This window comes from Pristis pectinata, chromosome 11 (assembly GCF_009764475.1).
Source record: "Pristis pectinata isolate sPriPec2 chromosome 11, sPriPec2.1.pri, whole genome shotgun sequence".
NCBI classification, from domain to species: Eukaryota; Metazoa; Chordata; class Chondrichthyes; order Rhinopristiformes; family Pristidae; genus Pristis; species Pristis pectinata.
The window spans coordinates 61303919-61329408 of NC_067415.1; the positions used below are offsets into that span (position 1 = coordinate 61303919).

The 25490-nt window shown below is 42.2% G+C and overlaps 1 protein-coding gene across 3 annotated transcripts; it reads left to right on the forward strand.

Annotated features, from left to right (window-relative positions):
- LOC127575815 (uncharacterized protein C3orf85-like) lies at positions 1 to 23916 on the forward strand. 3 transcript variants are annotated; one of them, XM_052025942.1, is made up of 6 exons: positions 1 to 109; positions 10258 to 10486; positions 10624 to 10673; positions 16091 to 16227; positions 21316 to 21407; positions 23691 to 23916. In XM_052025942.1, exons 3-6 carry the CDS (start codon positions 10625 to 10627, stop codon positions 23764 to 23766), a joined length of 354 nt encoding a protein of 117 aa, XP_051881902.1. In that variant the 5' UTR covers positions 1 to 109; positions 10258 to 10486; position 10624; the 3' UTR covers positions 23767 to 23916. The 3 variants fall into 3 exon arrangements, with proteins under 3 accessions (XP_051881902.1, XP_051881903.1, XP_051881901.1); XM_052025943.1 differs by lacking the exon at positions 1 to 109 and adding an exon at positions 9928 to 10088; XM_052025941.1 differs by lacking the exon at positions 1 to 109 and having other exon boundaries at positions 9928 to 10486.
- Positions 23917 to 25490: the final 1574 nt, after the last annotated feature.

Below are 25490 nucleotides of genomic sequence, written 5' to 3' on the forward strand. Positions count from 1 at the left end.
ATGACTTTGAAGATTAACGTTTTTCCTGTCTTCACAGATGTTGCCTAACTGCAAAAATATTTCCAGCACTTTCTAGTTTTATTCCAGTGACCTGCCTTCCTAATGCAAGGTCAGTTGGAAACAAAACATTTTTATGATATTGCCTGATGACTGAAACAGTAATATGAAGCTTTAGAAATAGCTGTTGAAAGTTAGTAGTCAAGTCCTGATGATTGGCTGTCAAAAATTGCGAATTATTTTAAAGACCTGCATTTAATTAATTGGGCTGGCAATAGTAATAATAATGTTAAATTCAATCACATTTGGTATTTTTTTATTATAAAATGATCTTAGAAGGCAGATAACACTTCGAAAAGTGCAGTACTTTCCCTGAAGCAGTAGTGATTATAGAGTCACATTCACTGAGTCATACAGCACTGAAACAGGCTCTTCAGCTAACCATGCCCATAATGACCATTAAGTACCTATCTATATTAATCCCATTTTCCAGCACTTGGTATGTTGCCTATGATGCCTAGGTAAATCAAGTGCATGTCCAGATGCTGCTTAATTATTGTGAAGTTCCCAGCCCCTACTACCTCGGGTGCTTCATTCCTGTTTGTAACCACCCACTGGCTGAAAATATTCTTCCTAAGACCCCCTCTTTACTCCTCACTTTAAACCTATGCCCTCTGATCTTAGATGCCTCTGCCATAGAGAAAAGTTTCTTACTAAAAGAAAAGTTTCTTACTAAATGCTCTATCCATGTCTCTCATAATTTTGTATACCTCAAGTAGGTGCTCCCTATACAGTCTCTCCTCGAAACTGAAATATTTTATCCCAGGCAACATCTTGGTAAATCTCCTCTGCCTGTTGATATAAGACCATAAGATATAAGAACAGAATTAGGCCATTTGGCCCATCGAGTCTGCTCCACCATTCGATCATGGATATGGCTTTCAACCCCATTCTTTTGCTTCTCCCTGTATGCACCTTACCAATCAAGAACTTATCAATCTCTCCCTTAAACACCCCAATGACTTGGCATCCGCAGCCCTCTGTGGCAATGAATTCCACAGATTCACCACCCTTTGGCTGAAGAAATTCCTCCTCATCTCAGTTTTAAATGGATGTCCCCTTATTCTGAGGCTGTGCCCTCAGATCCTAGACCCTCCTACTAATGGAAACATCTTCTCTATGTCCACTCTATCCAGGACTTTCAGTGTTCCTTTGATTTCCATGAGATACCCCCCTCATTCTTCTGAACTCCATTGAGTACTAGCCCAGAGCCATCAAATGCTCCTCATACGTTAAGCCTTTTATTCCCAAGATCATTCTTGTGACCCTCCTCTAGACCATCTCCAGGGCCAGCACATCTTTCCTTAGATGTGGTACCCAAAATTGCTCTCAATATTCCAAATGCAGTTTGACCAACACTTTATAAATCCTCAGCAGTACATCCTTACTTTCATACTGAGTTCCTCCGAAATAAATGCATTTGCTTCCTTTACTACCAACTCAACCTGCAAATTAACCTTAAGGGAATCTTGAACTAGGGCTCCCAAGTCCATTTGCACCTCCAGTTTCTGAATTCTCTCCCCATTTAGAAAATAGTCTGCACTTTTATTCTTCCTGCCAAAGTGCATAAACCCACACTTCCCTACATTGCATTCCATCTGCCACTTCTTTGCCTTCTCTCCCTACCTGTCCAAGTACTTCTGCAGACTCCCTGCCTCTGAAACTACCTGTCCTATAACCTATCTATATTGGAAAAGTTAAGTCATCCTCTACTATGACAACCCAATTCATCTTGTACCTCAAAATGATTTGCCCACATACCTCCTATTCTACCTTCTGCTGACTGTTGGGAGATGTGTATAATCCCAGCAAAGTGATTAAATTGGATAGGTGGATTAGGAAAGAAGTACTAAACCAATCCTGCAGTGCACTAGTTAACATGAGAGTTTGTAGGTCACATTAGCTGACTGAAAGTACCTGGTTAACGTAAGGCAACAATGAAAAGGACAATTTTGAAAATGGAAAAAGAGGATATGCAATTGAGAAAGACACCAGCTGGATGCTAAATACTGTCTGCAGAACTGTTTAGTTGGTCCTAGTATTTTAAATCACACTACAAACTTGTCCACTTCCCAGCAAAGGCTTTCACTGAAAGAGAGAAAGGTGCTGATGCAATGGCTGGTCACCCTACCTAATCTCAATGTTGCTTGAGAATTAATTATTGTTTAGCCACTGAGCCAAGACATTGTGAAATAAGGAAGCATTTTTTCCTCAAAATGGGTGATATGTAACTGACACACTCTCCCAGTTGATTGTTGGCACTGGTTAATTGAAATATTCAGAACTGAGGTCAGTTGAGTCTTGTGAGGTTAGAATATCTGGTTTTGATGTAAGATGGATAGATGAGCTTTTATCAAATATGATGTAATGACATGGTGAAATAGGCTTGAAGAGTTGTACTCTGTCCTTTCGGTTTTGTACATAGACCATCCAAATACATTTTAAATTGCTGTGTGCAACTGTGCACAACAGATAGTAGAGATGCTGCTTCACAATTACAGTATTTTTTGGGTTCAATCCTGATTTCAGGTGCTGTTAGGAGTTAGCACATTTTCCCTGATACTGTGAGGGTTTCCACTGGATGCTCCAATTTCCTCCCACACCTCAAAGACAGGAGTTAGTCAGTTTGTAATTGCCCCTAGAGTGTGGGTGAGTGGTAAAATATAAAGGAGTTGATGCAAACATGGGGAGAATAGTATATAATAGAATAATTATAATGTAATAGAATAATTACAGGGAAAATTAGAGGGGGAATGGGATTGTTCTGAAAACTAGCATAGATTTGATGGACCTAATAGCCTAGATATGAAAATTTATTCTCAAACAGTAAAAAATGGTCATGCCACAGAGGGGACAACACTCAATCTCCTGTTGGGAAGTGAGGCTGGGCAAGTGATTGAGTTATCAGTGGAGGAGCACGTTGGGACCAGTGACCATAATTATATTACTTTTTTAAATAGTTATGGAAAAAGATAGAACTGATCCACAAATTAAAATCCTAAACTGGTACGAGGCAAGTTTTGAAGGCATTAAACAGAAACTTGCAAAGCTTGATTGGGAGAGGCTGTTTGCAAGTAAAGGGAAGTCTGGCAAGTGGGAGGTTTAAAAAGTGAGGTAAGGAGAATTCAGGAACAGCATATTTCTGTGAGAGTGAAGGGCAAGGCTGGCGGGAGTAGGGAACCCTGAGAGAGATTAAGGCACTGGTCAGAAAAAAGATGCATGTTAGGTACAGGCTGCTGGGATCAAGCAAATACCTAGAGGAGTATAAGAGATGTAGGAGTACACTTAGAGTGAAATCAGGAGGGCAGAAAGAGGACATGAAATAGTTTTGGCAGATAAGGGTAAGAAGAATCCTAAGAGATTCTACAAGTATATTAAGAGCAAAAAAGTAACTAGGCAAAGAATAGGCCCTGTTGAGGATCAATATGGTTGTCTGTGTGTGTATCCGTAGGATATGGGCAAGGTGTGAAATTAATTTTTCTCCTCTCTATTTACTTTGGAGAAGGTCATGGAAGCTTTGGAATTAAGGGAAATTAATTGTACTGTATTGGAACATATCCACATTATAATAGAGGAGGTGCTGGCAATCTTAAGGCATATTAAGGTGGATAAGTCCTTGGGGCCTGATAAAGTGCATCTGAGGACATTGTGGGAAGCTAGGGAAGAAATTGCTGGGGCCCTGGCAGAGATATTTGCATCATCTTTAGCCACTGGTGAGGTTTTGGAAGATTGGAGGGAGGGTAATAGAACAGGACAGCACAATACAGGCCCTTCGACCCACAATGTTGTGCCAAACTTTAAACCTTGCCTAAGACTATCTAACCCCTTCCTCCCACATATCCCTCTATTTGAAATTCCTCCATATGCTTATCTAGTAATCTCTTGAATTTGACCAAAGTACCTGCCTCCACCACCACCCCAGGCAGTGCATTCCATGCCCCAACCACACTCTGGGTAAAAAACCTTCCTCTGATATCTCCCTTGAACTTCCCATCCATTACTTTAAAGCCATGCCCTCTTGTATTGAGCATTGGTGCCCTGGGAAAGAGGCGCTGGCTGTCCACTCTATCTATTCCTCTTAATATTCTGTACACCTCTATCATGTCTCCTCTCATCCCCCCTCTCCAAAGAGTAAAGCCCTAGCTCCCTTAGTCTCTCCTCATAATGCATACTCTCTAAACCAGGCAGCATCCTGGTAAATCTCCTCTGCACCCTTTCCAACTCTTCCAAAATCATTCCTATAATGAGGCAACCAGAACTGGACACAGTACTCTGTGTGGTCTAACCAGAGTTTTATAGAGCTGCATCATTACCTCGCGACCCCTTGATCCCTTGACTTATGAAAGCTAACACCCTATAAGCTTTCTTAACTACCCTATCCACCTGTGAGGCAACCATGGACTCCCAGATCCCTCTGCTCCTCCACACTACCAAGATGCCCATAGATACAATCTCTAAGAATCCTTTCCAACAGCTTGCCCACGACAGACATAAGGCTCACTGGTCTATAATTCCGTGGACTATCCCTACTAATGTGCCTTTATTTAAGAAGAGCTGCATGGACAAGCTAGTGAACTACAGTCCAGTGAACATAACATCTGTGCTGGGAAAGTTACTGGACACTATTTTGTGGGACTGGATTTAGCAGCATTTAGAAAGGCAAGGTCTGATTAGGGATAGTCAGCATGGCCTTGTGTGTGGAAAATCACATCTCGTGAATTTGATTGAGTTTTTTGAAGAGGTGACAATGAGAATTGATGATGGCAGTGTGGTAGATGCTGTCTACATAGACTTTAGCAAGGACTTTGACAAGGTCCCATGTGGTAGGCAGTCTGGAAGATTAAATCACACGAGATGCAGACTGAGCCAGCCAATTGGATACAGAATTGGCTTGGTGGAAGGAGTAAGAGAATGTAGTGGAGAGTTGCTATTCAGATTGGAGGCCTGTGACCAGTGATGTGCTGCAGGGTTCAGTTCTGGGTCCTCTGTTGTTTGTCACATATATTAATGATATGGATGACAATGTTGTTAACCTGGTTATTAAGTTTGCAGATGACACCAAAATTAGTGTTACAGTAGACGGTGAAGAAGTTTATCTAAGACTACATCAGGATCTAGATGAACAGGGGAAGTGGGCCAAGAAATGGCAGATAGAATTTCACTTGGGCAAGAGCAAGGTGTTGCATTTTGGTAAGTTAAACTAGGGCAGGACTTAACACAGCATATGGTAGGGTCCTGGAGAGTGTTGTACGTACATGTTCATATTTCCCTGAAAGTGGTGACACAGGTAGAACGGGTAGTAAAGAAGGTGTTTGGCAAGCTTGCCTTCATTGGTCAGGGCATTGAGTTCAGGAGTTGGGACGTCAGATTACAAGTGTACAAGTCATTGGTGATACTACACTTGGAGAATTGTGTGCGGTTCGGGTTGCCCAGCTATTGGAAGGATGTCATTAACCTGGAAAGGGTGCAGAAAAGGTTCACAAGGATGTTACCAGAACCGGAGGGCTTGAGTTATAGGGAGAGACTGGATAGGCTAAGGCTTTTCTCCCTGGACTGTAGGAGACTGAGGGTGACCTTATAGAGGTATATAAGATAATAAGGGGTGCATATATAGTTTTTCCAGGATTGGGGAGTCTAAAACTAGGGGACATTGATTTAAGGTGAGAGGGGAAAGATTTAAAAGGGACCTGAAGGGCAACTTTTTCCACACAGAGAGTGAAACAAGCTGCCAGAGGAAGCTGTGGAGCCAGGTATAATTACAATATTTAAAAGACATTTGGACAGGTAAAAGGATAGAGAAGATTTAGAGGGATATGGGCCAAACATAGGCAACTGGGACTAGCTTGGACAGATATCTTGGTCGGCATGGACAAATTGGGCCAAAGGGCCTGTTTCTGTGCTGTATGATTCTATGACTTCATGTGTCCTGAGGGTTGCACAGTTATGCAATCCACTCTGGGTTCTGTGGCGTCTTCTGCATGAACTCGAGGATTGATCAGAACTAACAAAACTCAAATAGAAAGAACATACTGTGCGCTTGAGACTCACCTGACCTGATTTGTTTAACTATGCCATCCTCTTTCTTGCAATCCGTCATATCTCATGAATTTCAAAGATCGCCTTTTGTGGTTACATTTTCTGAATAGGGAGGAGGATGATGGGAAGACTCAAACACCTCTGCTACTCCTGTCTTGTCACCTGGGAAATGTATACAGAATACCTTAAATCTGAAAAGCTCTTTCCTCATTTTCTGCTTTCCATTGAGTGATTCTGCAAGGTAGTTACATGAATACGGTGTAAGTAAGGAAAGAGATGATGCTTTGTGTCTAATTGTGGTGGTTTGTAGCAAGAAAAAAACTTTTATGCTTAGTATTTTTGTAAGTAGTTTAGGTTATTCACATTTAATAATGAACTAATTAGTTGGTCTATTTGTCTGCTAGATTTTTGTGATTCTTACACAAGAACTCCTAGATCCCTCTGTACCTACTTGCAGTGTCATTTCATTGAGATAATGGCCTTTTGATTCCTCTTATTGAAGTGTATGATCTCATATTTTCCCACATTAAAATCCTTGGTAGTGTATAGCTAGAAAGGTTATGGAACACTATTAATTGGTTAATGTTAGACTAATGGTCAAAGTATTGTGATCAGAGAGGAATTCTGATAGATATAGAAAGAATACAAGGCTGTTATGACACCATTTTTTAATCTTTAAAGCTTCAGAATTTTTCAGTTGAACTCGACAAGCAATAGTTTGTGCCCACCTGTGCATTTCTTCTGGAGAAAAAAGATAGATAGAAACTGCCAGCTGTGAATACCTTCAAATAGATAAAACTGCTGAGTCAATTGGTGCCATCCTGTATCACTCCAAAGAGAAAAGCCCTAGCTCATTCAACCTTTCCTCACAAGACATGTTCTCTAATCCAGGCAGCAAGGTAAGTCTCCTCTGCACCCTCTCGAATGCTTCCACGTCCATGAGGTGACCAGAATTGAACACAACACTCAATATGCGGTCTAACCAGAGTTATATAGAGCTGCAACATTACCTCACGGCTCTTGAACTCAATCCCCCGATTAATGAAGGCCAGTATACTATACGCCGCCTTAATCACCCGATCAACTTGCGCGACAACTTTGAGAGATCTATGGACTTGGACCCCAAGATCCCTCTGTTCCTCCACGCAGCTAAGAGTCCTGCCATTAACCTTGTATTCTGGCTTCAAGTTCATTCTTCCAAAATGTATCACTTCACACTTTTCCAGATTGAAACCCATCTACCACTTCTCCACCCAACTCTACATCCTGTCTATATCCCATTGTAACCTACAACAATCTTCCACACTATCCACAACATCTCCAACCTTTGTCATCTGCAAATTTACTAACCCATCCTTCCACTTCCTCATCCAAGTCAATAATAAAAATCACAAAGAGCAGGGGTCCCAGAACAGATCCCTGCAGAACACCACTAATCATCGACCTCCAGGCAGAATGCTCTCCATCTACCACCCTCTGCCTTCTGTGGACAAGCCAATTCTGAAGTCATGCAACGAAGTCTCCATGGATCCCATGCCTCATGACTTTCTGGATGAGCCTACAACGGGGAACCTTGTCAAATGCCTTAGAAAAGTCCATATACACATCCACTGCTCTACCTTCATAGATTGTTTTGATGTCTGTGCTGATCATGATTCCAATTTAAAGTAGTCCCATCTGACTCCACGTGGATTTTATCCCTCACTCCCTGCCTATTCATGTCTGTCTAAATGCCTCTTAAGTTCTGCTTTCACCACTTCCCCTGGCAGCATGTTCCAGGTACCTCCCATTTTCTGTGTAACAAATGGACTTGCCTCATAAATCTCCTTTAAACTTCCCCCCCCTCACCTTAAAGCTATGCCCTCCAGTATTTGACATTTCCACCCTGTGAAAAAGACTATCTACCCTATCTATGTAACTCATCATTTTTCATTTATCTATCAGGTCACCCCCTAGCCTCCAACGTTCATAGAACAGTATGGTACAGGAACATGCCCTTTGGCCCATCAATCTTTGTTACAGCTCAGGTGAAAACAATCCAGGTTCATCTAACCTCCCTCTTATAGCTAATACTCTCTAATCCAGGCACCATCCTGGTGAACCTCTCCAAAGCCTCCACACACTTCCAGTAATGTGGCAACTGGAACTGCACACAATACTCCAGATGCAGCCTAACCAAAGCTAGATCATGACTTCCCAACTTTTATATTCAACACCCCAACCTATGAAAGCAAGTATGCCATATGCCTTCTTTACCACCCTATCTACTTTTGTTGCCACTTTCAGGGAGCTGTGGATTTGCACCCCAAAGTCCCTCTGTATATCAATACTCCTAAGGGTCCTGTATACTTTGCTCTTACATTTGACCTCCCAAAGTGCCACACTTCACCTGTCTGGATTAAATTCCATCTAGCATTTTTCAACCCACATTTCCAGCAGATCTATATCCTACTGAACCTTCCTCATTATTCACCAATCTGCCATTTTTTTGTGTTGTTGATATCTGGAATTTGCTGCCAGAGGAGGTGGTGGAATTATATACAACCACTATGTTCAAAAGACTTTTAGACAGGCACTTAAATATGCGAGGCAGAGAAACATGTGGATCTAATGCAAGCAATTAGTGTAGATGGGCAAAAAGGTCAGCATGGATGTGGTGGGCCAAAGGGCCTGTTTCTGTGCTGTTTAACTCTAGGATTCTATGATTCATAGGCCTGGTTGACCAAAACACTTGTTTCTGTGCTGTATGACTCCACTAGTCTATGATTATGCATAAACACGTGAATCTTGTTCTCTTTCCTGGGCAAAGAATTTGAATTATCATACCAGACAGGATAGACAATAATAAACCAATACCAATACCACTCATATGTAAGCATTCAATATAAGCAGTCAATCCACCTTGATAGGTTGTTCATCATAACAAGTGTTAAAATGGAGTTGTATATTAGAAAGTCATCTTGGCTGCATGTGCTGAATACATGACACAGTAGTGTCTTGTGTTGTATTCCATTTCCATAATTTAGTTCCATTGTTTTAAGCACAGATATTCACAAGGAATATATATAACACATCTCTGAAGCTGATCACAATGTTCATCCAATCTCTCCAGACCTCCATTCCACCTCCAGGTGGTCTAAGGACCTTCCACATTTTCCTTGGACAGAGGTGCAAATAGTCCCCTTTCAGCACCGCTCTCCTTTGCCCAACTTCTCCTTCAACTCCACTCACATTCTTCAAGTTAAACGTACAATAGTGAGGACTTGCATGGGCCCAAGCTATGCTATTATTCATTTCTGGTACTAACCTGTCTCTGAACTACACTCCCACAGCTGTCGACTGAACATCCTCCAACCCAGCATCCGGTAAGGACTCCATTTCATTCCCAGTGTCTCAGTCTTCCTCATCTCTGATTATGACATTTTCCATAATGATGCCTTTAATATGTCACAAATCAGTGGCTGCTTTGCAGAATGCTTCTATTTAGTCCGTAGGAATGACCCTGACTTTCCAATCTCTTGTCACCTTAATTCTCCAGCGCACTACCACCCTGACCTTTGTCTCCAGTCTCCTGCTTTGCTCCAAGATTCCCAGGTAAAGTCGAGAAAAAGCACGTCATCTTTGGCCTGGGTCTTTACAGCCAATTTCAGATAACCGCTTCCCCCCTCTTTCTCTCTCTTTCCACAGATACAGCTATACCTTTTCGTGTTGTTTTCATTTTTTTTATTTTCTGCCTCCAGCTGTCAGCTTCTAAAGTAATCGTTGCCTTGACAACTTTGGTTTGCATCCTATCACAGATCTGTTCTCTCCATCCCGCCCCCTCTCCGCCCTGTTTTCTCAATTTTCCAGTTGTGATGAAAGGTTCTTCTCCCACTGATGTCCAGTGCTTCCAGCAGTTGTCCAGTCTCCACTTTTTCTTTGCTGCAATTTCCCACTCTATCAGTGTTGTCAGGTTGGCTATATCAAGCATGTTGTAACATTATTCCAGTTCGAAGGTATCTCAATGGTTTTCGCTTGTAAACCACTTCAACTGTTATACACGTACAAGTTCTCTCTTTTAAAGTCACACTTGAAACTCATTCGGATTCGAACTATTCATCTGCTGTTCTACTAAACCATCTGGACTTTCAGGAACATAGCCTTTTTTCAAATTCACTTTCACAGACTAATGTGCCAGAGATGCCCTGGACTCCTGGTGAGCCTTCGCGCTACGTTCAGAAGCAAGCAAGCAGCGGCATCAACGTTCCTTTTTTTATGAATGGGCAGGGGCACAAAGCCGCACTGTTATTCCCAGTGGAACTTGTAGCGGGCCGGTGTCCTTTCCTCACTCCGTTTTCCTGGAAGAAATAACATAGGCGTTCGCTTTTTGTCTGCACAAAATCGCGCACAGGAAGTAAGTACCTCTGCAGTAAAGTAAAACGGTTGTTCTGTGTATGATTCTGTAATAAAGGAAATAAACATAAGTTTTGTTCAGATTTTGTTTTAAATAACCTAATAACTGTTCTAATAAAACGTCTTTTTTTCTCATAGTATGTCGTCTGTGATCTTCCAACTGACGCTTACAGCTCTGCTTATTTATGGTAAGATTGATTTTATTATTGATTCCACTTGTGTCGTGTTTTGTAGTTCCAGTTCAAGGACACCAACCACCCACGAGCTGAAGAGTCAGTCGAATTCATTGGAAACTTATTTTAAGTTTCTCAAAGGCGTGGCGCATTTCTCTATGCCAAGACTGCTAACTTCACGCATTTCAATGCAATTTTCACGTAAAATGAAAAACGAAAGACACAATCCATGATGTTAAATACTTCAACCGAAGTTTCTTCAGGTTGATAACATTCATTTTGTAACTGATCTATGCAGTACCTGATATTTATTCCTTTAAATGATTGTTGAGCGACTTTAACTACAATTAAAATTATTTTATCTGACTAATCATGTGATTTGAACTTTAGTTTTACTGTTGAAGTTCAAGTTACTTTATTGTCATTCATCCATGCTATAAAAACACATGGCTGAACGAAATGTTGTTTCCCCCAGACTCACACAACAGAGGACGTACATAGAACAGAAGGCATACAATAAACAAACAAAAAACATCTTAAAAAAAGTGCAAGTACAAATAGTGCAAAAAAACAGTATATACAGTATAAGGTGCTGGGGAGTAGATATAGAGGAGATGTCACGGGTAAGTTTTTTTACTCAGAGAGTGGTGAGTGCGTGGAATGGGCTGCGGGAAATTGTGCTGGAGGCGGATAGGATAGGGTCTTTCAAGAGACTGTTAGATAGGTACATGGAGCTGAGTAAAATAGAGGGCTATGGGTAAGCCTAGTAATTTCTAGGGTAGGGACATGTTCGGCACAGCTTTGTGGGCCGAAGGGCCTGAATTGTGCTGTAATTGTTCTATGTTCTATGTTCTAAAATACAAATTTAGTGCAGAGTTGGTGCAAAACCGAGTTGGACAAGAGAAATACAAGCTCAGTGTGTTGTACTCATTGTATAAACATGTTCAGCAGCAGCCAAAGTTCGTATACACCGTTGTGCAAACCAGAGCTTTTGATGTGGCATTTGTCTGCCAGGGTATTCAGGAGCCTGACAGCCTGGGGGGGAAAAAACTGTTTTGCAATCTCGTAGTTCTGGCCCAGATGCTCTGGTACTGCTTGCTAGATGGCAGTGGGTCAAATAGGTCGTGGGAGGGATGAGAAGGGTCGTCTATAATTCTATAAACCTTACATGTGCATCGTGTATTGTAAGTATCCGAGATGGAGGGAAGAGAGACTCCAATGATCTTTTTCGCTGTACTCGCAATTCTCTGCAAAGACTTACGGTCAGAGATGTTACAGTTACCGTACCAGGCAGAGATGCAGCTAGTCAGGACACTCTCAATGGTACCTCTGTAGAATGTAGTGAGGGTGGGAGAGGGCAGGTTTGCACTGAGCAGTGGACGAGCAATTAGAGCAATACCGGCTGCAAATCTCGAACTATCCGACTATATGTAGATTCCCTAGAAAGTGCTGTGGATGCTGAACCATTACCTATCTTCAAGTATATATTGGATAGGATGCACTTTTGGCCAACTGGAGAATCAAGACTGTGGTAACAGGACAGGAAAATAGGATTAAGACCAAAGGTAAGACCAGGCAAGATCTTATAAATAGATGGCCAGCCTCAATAGGCTACATTTCCTGCTCCTGATTCTGTTTCTTGTGTGCTTAGTGATCTGGTTCATTGAGAAATGTTGGCAAGGACAGGAGGACACCACTGCCAGGAGACTGAATACACTTCACAATCCTGGCTGAGAACATTCAAGAATCTCAATGCCATCAGTTCAAAGCAGTCCCATACTCCCATACTGACATGTCTATCCATGGCCTCCTCCACTGCCATGTTGAGGCCAGACGCAGGTTGGAGGAACAACACCTCATATTCCACCTTGGGAGTCTCCAACCTGATGGCCTCAACATCGATTTCTCTAACTTCTGGTAACCCCACCCCCTTTTTCTTCCTCCCCCCCCCCCCAACTCCTTTGTCTTCCCTTATTCCTGTGGCTTCCTTCCCCCACCTTGATGACCTGCCATCTCCTCTCCTCCATCCTTTATTCCATGGTCCACTGCCCTCTCCTACAGGATTCATCCTTCTTCAGCCCTTTGCCTCTTCTACCTATCACCTCTCAGCTTATTACATCTTCCCCCCTCCCCCACCCACCTACCTTCCCCCTCACCTGGACTCACCCTATCCCCTGCCTGCGTGTGCTCCTCCCTCTCCCCCACCTTCTTATTCTGGCTTCTGCCCTCTTCCTTTCCAGTCCTGATGAAGGGTCTCAGCCAGAAACATCGACTGTTTATTTCCCTCCGTAGATGCTGCCTGACCTGCTGAGTTCCTCCAGCACTTTTTGTGTATTGCTCCAGATTCCACAATCCACAATTGTTGTCTCCAATTAATTGACATCTTGTCTACCTTCATTTCCTCTACCACTGGTGGTCTGTAGACTCAATATGAGACACTGTAGCAATTCACCCAGGCTTCTTCAACAGCACCTCTCAAACCTGGAACCTCTGACACCAGGGGCAGCAGACACATGGGAACACCAAACATTTCCAAACATCACCTGCTGCACAACCCTGCTCAGGTCTTATACTGTTCTGACTTCTGAATATATCATTGATTTATTATCATGGCTGGATCAAAATCAGGGTGCTCACTGGGACCATGGGAGAGCTTCGACCAGAAGTTACAAATTGCCCTTGAGATTGTCATGGTGATCCACTTCTTGAACAGGTGGACAATTTGGGTAATTTGTAGATGTTGGTCTTGCTAATGGTGCCCACATCATATGAATAAATCTTTAAAATCCTATTGATGATGAATGAATATTTGAATGACAAGATCACAAAATTTCAAGGAACAGAATATTCACTTTAACAAAATGTTGAATCAGTGCATGACCAGAAAGCCAACTTCCTTGCAACTCTACCCAATCCAATAACATAATTATACTCAAAGATATGTATCCTGATGATCAAATCTTTTACTGAGGGCGAGAGGACCGTAAAAGCATAAGAGAAAGAAGCAAGAGTAGATCATTCGGCCCCTTCTGTCTGTTTTGACTTTCACTCCGACCATGTAGTTATTTTACCTCAGTGCGATTCTCCTGCTCTAATCCCATACCTTTTGACTGCTTTAAAATTCAAAGGTATATTGATCTCTATCTTGAATGTACTCAACAAGTGAGCCTCATGAGCTGCTTTTTGTAGAAAATTCCAACAGACCTCGACACAACATTTCAGGTATAGGTTAAGCAGGGCCCTCTAAAAGTAAACTGTTTTTATTCAAATCCCTCCAGTAATTAAGGTCTACATACCATATGACCTCCTAATTGTTTGCTTGTTGTGAGAAAAGGTTCCTTGAGGTCTCAAAGGTAGAGGACTCTGGACACAGTCTTTGGAGTTTTAAAAATGATTTAATCGCAGAGACAAACGCAGGAACAGAATGAATGGGAACGGATGCACACACACACACGCACACGGGTGATCACGAAACATGGGGGAAATCACAACGGGGTGAGGTGCACGTGCGTGTGCGCGCACGCGCGCACACACACACACACACACACACACACACACACACACACACAGAGTGAACTGGTTACAAATGATGAGGGAAAACACAATACGATGTCTGAACACCCTGACTCTGGACAAGCATCGGCTCAACACCACCGGGAATCTACTCAGGATGCTCCTAACCCTTGTGGAAGTGCACACTCTTACCAATGGTCCCTTTGGCATGGTTTTGATTCCTGCAGCAATCAAAAGAGAGAGAACCATGCACATGTGGCATTCTTTATAGTGCTGGAGAGCTGGGTGGAGTCAGTCCAGGTAATTCAAAAGGTCCAGTAGGTCATGGCCGGGTACAAAAGATGTGTACAGAAACCAATGGTCAAGAGTGTGTGCTAATGGGTGGGTGGAGCCAGACCTTGATTGACAGTGGTGTTGCTTTTGACCATTGCTCAATGGTGTCACATGACAGCCATGACCTTTCACACTACATTGCTCTAACTGCGTATTAATTTTTTGTGATCTGTGCACAGGACATACAAGTCCCTAAGAGTGGTGAAACCTTTCAACCTCTCACCTTTTAACCTTGCCTATGCAGTTACTTTTTGTGTGAGGATCAAGATTCCAAGCAAACTCATCACCAAACTACGAGACCTGGGACTCAACAGCTCCCTCTGCAGCTGGATCCTTGACCTCCCTATATACTCATGAATGCATGGCCCGATTCTGCTCTAACTCCATCTACAGCTTTGCAGATAATACCACCGTAGTGGGCCGTATCTCAAATAATGATGAAATGGAGTACAGGAAGCAGACAGAGAATTTAGTGACATGGCGTCATGACAATGACCTTTCCCTTAGTGTCAGGAAAAGAAAAGAGCTGGTCATTGACTTCAGGAAAGGGGGCAGTGCACATGCACATGCATCAATGGTGCTGAGGTCGAGAGGGTTGAGAGCTTCAAGTTTCTAGGAGTGAACATCACCAATAGCCTGTCCTGGTCCAACCACGTAGACGCCACAGCCAAGAAAGCTCACCAGCACCTCTACTTCCTCAGGAGGCTAAAGAAATTTGGTATGTCCCCTTTGACACTCACCAACTTTTATCAATGCACCATAGAAAGTATCCTATCTGGATGCATCACGGCTTGGTATGGCAGCTGCTCTGCCTGAGACCACAAGAAACTGCAGAGAGTTGTGGACACAGCCCAGCACATCACGGAAACCAATCTCCCCTCCTTGGACTCTGTCTATACTTCTCGCTGCCTTGGTGAAGCAGGCAGCACAATCAAAGACCCCACCCACCTAGGGTATTCTGTCTTCTCCCCTCTCCCATCAGGCAGAAGATATAAGAGCTTGAGGGCACATACCACCAGGCTCAAGGACAGCTTCTACCCCACTGTTATAAGACTATTGAACATTTCCCTTGTACAATGAGATGGACTCTTGACCTCACAATCTACCTCGTTATGACCTTGCACTTTATTGTCTACCTGCAATGCACTTCCTCTGTAGCTGTGACACTTAACTCTGTATTCTGTTATTGTTTTTACCCTGTACTACCTCAATGCACTGTGTAATGAATTCATCTGTACGAATGGTATGCAAGATATTTTATTCACTGTACCTCAGAACATGTGACAATAATAAACCAATACCAATACATCAGCAGTGGGAAACCTAATAGCTGACTTTGTTCTATTTCTCATCTCATGAATGTACACAAGCACCACTGGGGATCTAGCAAATGTTTTTTGCCTCCTCAGCTTAGACACAGAGAATCGATTGGACATGGCCCCAGCTGCTGCTGAACTATTTTGACATAGACAGGGAATCAGAGTTCACTTCATGTTGAATAGGAGATATTGATCTACCAAAGTCTTCAAGTCTCATTTGATTGTCTTGTCATGTGGTCAAAGTCAGCAGTAATTTCTTTTTGGCAGGGGTTGTGGCTGCACCATTTCTGGCTGATAAAGAAGCCCATCACTTCATCCGAGATAAAAGGCAAACTCACATGATGCAAGGATATTGGGACCCAAATAGTGCAAGTAACGTGTGGGGTGTCACCCCAGCGGAGCAGGTAAGATTTAAATTTGATTGCTTGTCTGATTGGGTAAGGCTGACTGAAAAATTAGTGGATATCTTTCTATCATCTTAGATTTCTCGGGGAAGTTAGAGAGTTGTGCAATATGGTGATCAGAGTTCTAGCCTTACCTTTCCCTTGCAGAAGAAAACTCGGCAGTGACGATTGCACAGATGAAGAAGAATTTCTTTTCAGAACTATTCCTAGAAAACTGTTGTTGTTGAATTCTGAATGACAGAGTATGTGAAGAATAATCCATATTAGTAACTTCCATCTGAGAAACTGGAGACTTGTCATAGTAATTGTATTATGTTTGGAAGGAACATGTGACTGGGACTCAAAGTTCTCCACCCCAGGTGATATAGTTAATATAGATATAGGTGATAAAGATATAGTTAAGTGGCTTTCAGTTCTGTCATTCTTACTGATTGAAAATGCCACATAATATTTTGATAGTTATTAGTATTAACAAGATAAAACACAGATGGGCTATTTCATTAATCTGGCACTTCCAGTACAATTAGTTTGTAAGACAAGCTTTTCACTGTACCTCGGTACAAGTGACAATAATAAACCAATACCAATACGAGAATAAAAGTAGTATAATGTGGAGGAAGGATTATGTCACTTAACAAGGGCTGGTTTCAAACCAGACTTATAGCTGAGATTGTAGTATCAGGTTTTCTTCAGTTTTGCTATTTGTGGAATTTCATTTGATTTAGGAAAACTAATCTTACTTGAATTGTTTTGAGCAGCTAATCTTTCTGAACATTATTAAATACTGAAATGCGAAAATGAACTTGGAAATGTCTCAATTTGAAAAGATGCTTTCCCCTTCATTTTTTTGACACACAAGATGATAGGTTGGATTGCACTGATTTTTATCCAGTCTTTCCATAGAGAACTGTCAGCTGATGATATACCACATGTATATCCTGGATCTAAACTCTGCTCCACAATTAAAGGGATCTCAGTGTCTGAGCTGGTATCAGCAAGTATCAAGTTGAGTAATAGGTGTCCTTTTGGTTCTCTTTTTACTCGCTAGCTGAGGCCTGATCAGGTGAGAGTTAGAACACAGAACATTGAACCGTACAGCACAGGAACAGGTCCTTAATTTGCCTATTTGCCTCCACTACTACCCTCGGCAGCGCATTCCAGGCACCTGGCACTCTCTGTGTAAAAAAAAAACTTGCCCCACACCTCTACTTTGAACTTATCCCTTCACTCTAAATGCATGCCTTCTGGTATTAGACATTTCGACCCTGGTTAAAAAAAAAGATACCGGCTGTCTATCTATGCCTCTCATAATCTTATAAATCTCTATCAGATCTTCCCTCAGCCTCCACTGTTCCAGCGAAAACAACCGTTTCTCCAGCTTCTCATTATGCTCTCTAATCCAGGCAGCATCCTGGTAAACCTCTTCTGCACCCTCTCCAAAGCCCCCACATCCTTCCTGTAATGGGGTGAGTAGAATTGAATGCAAAACTCCAGACGCAGCCTAACTAGAATTTTCTAAAGCTGCAATACAACTTCCTGACTCTTGAACTCAATGCCATATGCCTTCTTTACCACCCTATCAACCTGTACAGTCACTTTCAGAGAGATATGGAGTTGGACCCCAAGATCCCTCTGTACATCAACACTTTTAAGGGTCTTTCCATTAACAGTGTACTGTCCCTTTACATTTGATCTCCCGAAGAGCAACTCCTTACATTTGGCTGGATTAAACTCCATCTGCCATTTCTCCACCCATATCTACAGTAACTGATCTGCATCCCACTGTAATCTTTGGCAATCTTCTACAATATCCACACCACCACCAATCTTTGTATTGTCTGAAACTTACTAACCCACCCATCTACATTTTCATCCAGGGTCATTTATATATATCACAAGCAGCAGAGGTCCCAGTACATATCCCTGCAGAACACCACTAGTCACAGACCTCCAGCCAGAATAAGTCCCATCGACCACTACCCTCTGTCTTCTCTGGGCAACCAATTCTGAATCCAAACAGCCAATTCACCGTGGATCCCATGCATCCAAATCTTCTGAATGAACCTCCCATGAGAGACATAGAACATAGAAGATAGAACAGTACTGCACTGGACAGGCCATTCAGCCCACAATTCTTGATGCCGATTCATACTAAATGTCCATTTCTGTGTATTCCTCCATTCCCTTCTAAAAGGGAATGTGTCTATCTAAAAGCCGCTTAAGCTCCACCAAACTGCCTGCTTCCACTACGCCCCCTGGTAACCCACTCTCTGTATGAAAAACTTGCCCCTCACATCCCCTTTAAACATCCCCCCTCTAACCTTGCAAGCATGTCCTCTGGTGTTTGACATTTCTACCCTGGGGAAATGATTCTGACTGTCTACCCTATCTATGCCTCTCATAATTTTAAAAACCTCTATTAGGTCTCCCCTCAACCTCTTGCAGGAGGAGCATGCCACCACCCTAACTGTCATCCCAGCTACTCTAATAGGGAAAGTAATTCTAAGGAAAACCTTACCTGCTTTTACCTGCTCAGCCTCCTTTCACTAAAGCCTCTTGAACCAAAGCCTCAGTACTTGTACTCAACCACGGCACTCACAGCTCAAGCACAGCTACTCCCAAAAAATGGCTGCTCCACTAGAGCCTGCCTCTCTGAAAAATAAAACCTTGGAAAAGCTGCTGGCTCCTCCGCTCTGCTGCTCTGGCTGCTTCATTATTTGAACAAAATACAGGAAAAGAATCGGATCATTGTGAGAGGGCAATAGCAAGTAAGAAGTGGATACTTCAGCCATCTGCATTCAGCAAACCTGATGACTTTGTGAAATGAGATGAAAGTGGGATGTGAGAAAGAGGACCTGGTATGAACATAATGGTCACTGTGCCGCTGCTGCTCAAGGACTCCTTGGCAGCTGCTCAAGTAACCACCGGCTCTCTCTCCACTATGCCTTGTATTGATGCCACCAGTTTATGGTTGGTATCACCGATCATGTTCCATCTTCTACTGCAAAAAAGAGGCATGTATGTTAGTGAGAGTCTTGCAGAGTGCCTGGCATGGTGAGGTAATAGAGAATGTGTTTAAACTGTCAGGTGTAGCTATGAGTTTTGGAGTACAATACTGTATATGAGGATGAAGTGCTGTTCCTCAAGTTTGTGTTGGGCTTCACTGTAACACTGCAGGAGGCCACAGAATGATAGGTCACAGAACGTGGGTGTGGAATGGAGAATTAAAGTGGCAGACAACTGAAAGCTGAAGGTTGCTTCTGTGGACTGAATGCAGGTGCTCTGCACAGTGATCACCCAATCTGTCTTTGCTATCTCTAATGAAGAGGGAGACCACATTGTGAACACCATGTAGCACATTAGGTTGGAAGAAGTGCAAGTGAATTGCTGTTTCACTTAGAAAGACTGTTTGGGAAGGGAAGAGGTTAAAGTACAAGTGGTGCATCACCTCTGTTGCAATGGAAAATGCCATAAGAAGTGAGGTGACTGGTGGGGATGGAAGAGTGAACTTGGAAGACATGAAGGGAACAGACATGAAGGCTGTGAACTACTGAAAGTGAGGAGAAGGGAAGATGTGTCCGGTGGCAGATTCAGTTGAACAGTCAGTTGGCAGGATACACTTTAAGCCATGCTTCAAGATCTTTCAAACCAGACGTGAGGAATCTACAAATGGGATTTCTATTTCTTCACAAGGATTACTCTCTCTCCATGGAAGTAGACCTCATTTATCTTACTCTGGAGAGCTCAGGCACAAGTTGGCAGATTTAAGGCTTAGGGACTTGCTAAATTTGTCCAGTTACTTCTGGAATTTAAACAGCTTGCACCATATGACTCATCAGCAAAGAATAGTAGATTTACTACTGCTTGTTAATCAGAACCAACAAACTCACTGATACTTTCAGAATTATTTGGAGTTGAATGGGAAGTCTCCCAGTCCTTAGGCAAATACCTCCCCCTCCAGATTTGGCTGGGGAGAGAGCCTATTTAGTCAATTATCAGTACTGCTTTCAGGACTGAGTTTGCCACTACATGTTACCCCAGATCAGGTTGATCGATCACCAGCTATTTGATTTAGATTATCATGTGACTGTGTGATTTGCATTTCATTGGTAGTTTGCAAAGGTCACATTGGTAGTTAGCCACACACCCATTTCACAGAGGGGATGGAGAAAATTTTACAAAACTCTACATTGTAAATTATTAACTATTTAGACGTATCTCACAGCTTTAGATTAATCTGTAACAAGAATTTTCTGTCATTGAGGGAAATGCAAGAAAGTTCAATGAACCATTCAAAGTCCTGAAATGGAAAATACTAAGACTGCCAGAAATGAGAGCCAAGTCAAACTTACACAGCATTCTGGATTCTAGCCCATCCTGTCTCCTGAACCCAACCATGAAGGTGCCTTCTACATCCTTGGCCTTCCTTTCAGATCTTGTGCAGTCAATGCCCATGGCCAAATTTACCTTGATTTTTTATCAGGTAGGAAGAAGGGAGCAGAGGCTGTTTTAGAAAATCTCACAACAGGCCGAACAGTTCAACGCAGCTTTCACTGCTAATACTGAGACACATCCCCTACAAGGAGATGCCTCTATCATCTCCACAACAAACCAGACATTGAATCAGCAGTTGTGAGAGAGTTACTTGTTAGACTCTGTGCTGTACAAAATATGCCTGCAGCTGGAAAAGACCTTAACAACTGGATTGCCCCACCACCACCACCGCACTAACAACCGTATTCTCCTTTTCTCATTTTCCCAGCACAACTGGTCCCATTAATATCAACAGCAACCTTGATTTGGGCACCATAATAGTATGGCTGTCAAACCAGGAAAAAGTCAAGATGCTTCCATGGTACCCCATCAGGTCTTATATTGCCAGGGTACCCTGATTATGAAGCCTATAAAACTGCTGGACAGATATGCACAATTACGCTGATAACACCAATAATGTTCCTATAAACACAGAAAAAACATAAAGTATTTCAGAGCATATACTCACCCTATGTATTTTTCCCTTAAAATCTTTCAGTTCTGTATAATCTTATATATTATGCAAATTTTAACTGTGTGTTTAAAACAATCTAGGCAAGTGAATACTGGACATCGTTGAGAGATACAGCGCAGTACTATATAGGTTTGAGTTCAGTCGGGTTTGCATCAGATCCTTCTGTTGTACAGTGAGTACTGAATCAGTTGTTTTATATATACAATAGATCAATGTAACAAATGACTTGATGCACAAAGGGAACTGCAATCTACAACCAAAGGTTACGGGGGAGCAAGTTTTCTTTTAATTTTGTGACATATGCAATTTACTACATACCAAAAAGCAGAGAATGCTGGAAAGATTCAGTGTGTCAGACAGCATCTACGGAAAGGGAATGAGATAATGTTCAGGTTGATGAGCTTTCATCCCAACAGAGAGAGAATGTTTTTTTTATTCCAGATTTCCCAGCAGCTGCTGTTTTATTTTGCTTTTCAATTCCTGCAGACAAATATTTGATGGTGTTTATAACTTGACATCTAGCAAGTTAAATACCCCAACGTGGAGCTCAGCAGTTCCTTGCCAGCAGCTTTCATGGCTGATTGCACAAAGCTGGTACATTTGAAGCAACATGAAGCTCTAACTTCTAAATGCAAGGGAGAAGATCAGATTTTAGTGGGTTAATCACTAGCGAGTGCTGACATCTTCAGACCCACACTAATTAAAGGAACTATAATTGGACAAACATAGCTGTTGTGAGTCTCTCCATTCAGGAAATTATCACTCACATATTCTAAAACATTGACAACCAATGGTGAACTGTTAACTAGATTGCAATGCTATCTTGTTCCAAGATCTCCTATTCCGTGGTGTACATGAGGTAACCCCTTTCTTGCTCTGATGTCCATACAAAGTGAAATATTTGTCAGGCAAGTTCATTCTTTGGTGGAACTACATCAATCTTGAAATTAAATTTACCCTTCCCTAATTTTTGTGCCAAATAGATCTCTAATTATCACCCACCAGCCACAGTCTCCCATTGCCACCCCTCTCCCCATGCCCCAATTGGGTCCATCTGCTCATCACCCTCCTCCTCACCTGGTTCCACAAATCATCTGCCAGTCCCCATCTCACCCCTCCCTCTCATCTCTTTATATTGGCCATCTCCCCTCTACACTCTCAGTCCTGAAGCAGGGTTTGACCCAGAATGTTCACTGTCCCTCTGCCTCCACATTGCTGCTTAACCCACTGAGTTCCTCCAGCAATTTGTTTTTTTTTACTCCAGTTTCTACCATCTGCAGTCTCATGCATGTCCATTCACTAATTTTCTTCAGGGAAGGCAAATCGGGCATCATTATTTAGTTTGGTCTATGTGACTCCAAGCTCACTGGTATTTCTGTGAAGTGGCCTGGTAAACAATTCAGCTGAGGGATGGGATTAGTCATAGATGCTCACCTATGTCCATGAATGCATTTAACAAAAAGATCACCTGCCAGCTGTTTTGGTATGACATCATCTAGCAATATCTACAAAAATATCATTTGCTATAATGTTTCCCATCTGTGAAAACTATTCTTTGCCATCTTTTTAGAGTGTATTCTTAGGGTTGGGCTGCAACATTGTCTGACGGGGGCTATTTGGCTGTGAAGATGAAGTGATTTTTATTATTGTTACTAAGATGAGACTTATTCTACTTTAGGTTGTTTTCACCCCATTCGCCCAACTTGGATTGGATGGGGGTGGCACAGTAGCGTAGCGGTTAGTGAGACGCTATTACAGCGCCAGCGATCAGGGTTCGATTCCCGTCGCTGTCTGTAAGGGGTTTGTACGTTTTCCCGTGTCTGCGTGCGTTTCCTCCGGGTGCTCCGGTTTCCTCCCACATTGCAAAGACGTACGAGTAGGTTAATTGGTTTTAAAATGGGCGGTGCAGACTCGTTGGGCCGGAAGAGCCTGTTACCATGCTGTAAGTAAAAATTTTTTTAAATTTATATCTAATTTTTGCAGCACCAGTCTGAAGGTTGTGCTTCTCCAAAGGAACAAAGTCTGAGATTGTTAGGTGTTATTGTCTCATTTCAGCCTCCCAATAGTTTGCTCGACCAATGGTCAACCATATTGGAACATTGGGTGCACACTTGGCATGATTTTCCAGCTGTTTGAATTCACCATTAGGAAGTCATACCCTTGAGCGGTGCAATAAGTTCTATTTTGAAAAAATAATGAAACCTGTTGAAAGAGATTTCCACTGAAATTTATTTCATTTTGGTCAATGGCTTTACCTAGAATTACTGACATCTTATGTTTTACATCAATATTTGGACTGAGAATGGTACACACTGCCACAAATACTGCAATTAGCTTATCTTATCTGCAATTGGCCTTGCAGGAATGCAGCTCCTTTTACCATCAGTAGAGCAGTGCTGATATCATCTTATGTTTGATGTCTACCTAAGCCTGCATTTCCATTGTGTTTTTGTAGAGAGCATATCAGGAGCTACATGGACTACCTGCGACAGACAAGTGTTTACCTCCAACAACCTCTCACGCATAAATAAAAAAAATAAAGGATAAAAGGAGCATCTAGAAATTCTTGACATTAATTTAGTGAAGAACCATGCAGCATATCATGACCAATATTTCTGCTCCACACCCCTCTGCTTGTAACACAGCTCAGTAAGTTTGCCAAAAGAAGGGATGTGCCTTAAACATTGCCTGAAAAACCTTCATCAATAAATAATGATAAACTTTTTCATGCAGGGTTGTGATATTACTTATCTGAACATATGTGATTTTATTTTGAATTTTCTATCGTGTGTTTTGTCTGCTAATACTTTAGAATTAAAAATACAGTAGGGAAGAAATTATGCTGCAAATCATACTCTGGGATTGTGATGGGCAGCAAAACATATGCTCCTTTGATGGTTCAGGTCACACATGATCTTTGTCCTCCGTCTCATTATTCAGCCAATGGCAGTTTTGCTGTTTGTCATTAATGCATGACATGCAGTATAATGACTGCTTGTGTACAAGGTTGAAGCCATTCCCTGCACCTCTTTAAGGGTTTATATTCATGGCCTCCAACTGCTGCTGGAAGTTGTTTCAAAGCTAGAAGCCATGGCAGGATATAGCAGAGAGCAAATACTCCAATTTTCCAACAAGACTTTGATGCCCTGGAAGTTGAGATAGGTAGGAAGAGAAAGGTCATCCTTTCCTGTGACTCAAGGGACCATAATACGAATAAATGAATTAGGAGCAGGAGTAGGCAATCAGCTTCTCAAGCCTGCTCGGCTGTTTAATTTGATTTAACCTCATAAACCTTTATAAACTTCTGGTTAAGCCACACCGAGTATTGCATTCAATTCTGGTCACCCATTATGGGAAAGATGTGGAGGCTTTGTTGAGGGTGCAGAAGAGGTTTACCAGGATGTTTGAGGACGTGCATTTAAGGTGAGGGGGGAGAGTTTAAAGGAGATGTGCATTTTTTTTACACAGGAAGTGGTGGGTGCCTGGAATGCACTGCCAGGAGTGATGGTGGAGGCAGATATGACAGTGGAATGTAAGAGGCTCTTAGAGGCACATAAATATACAGAGCATGGAGGGATATGGACCATGTGCAGGGAGAGTTTAGGGTGCAAGGTTAGTTTAATTAAGCATCACTAGCTTAATGAGTTTGACACAACACTGTGGGCTGAAGGGCTGTTCCTGTGCTATACTGTTCTATGTTCTCCACACCATATTCCCATTTACCCATGGTAATATTTAAACTTCTTCTTTATCAAGTGTCTATCTAACTTGGCCTTGAAATTATTCAAAGACTGCTTTTCCACTCTTTGAGGAAAAGAATACCAAAGAGTCATGACCCTCTGAAAGAAAAAACATCACCTAATTTCTGTCTTCAGTGGACAACCCCTTATTTTTAACTGGTGACCCCTAGTTCTAGATTCCCCATAACAGGAAGCACCCTCTCCATATCCACCTCATCAAGAACCTTTAGGATCTCAACTATTTCAATCATGTCTCCTCTCTTTTAAGCTCCAGTGGATACAAACCTAGTCTGTCCAATCTTTCCTCATGAGACAATTCACCCAAACTTTCTTTGAATGGCTTCCAATTAGAACCATAGAACAATACAGCACAATACAGGCCCTTCAGCCCACCATGTTGTGCCAACCTTCAAACCACTCCTAAGACTATCTAACCCCATCCTCCCACATATCCCTCTATCTTAAATTCCTCCATATGCTTATCTAACAATCTCTTGAACTTGACCAACGTATCA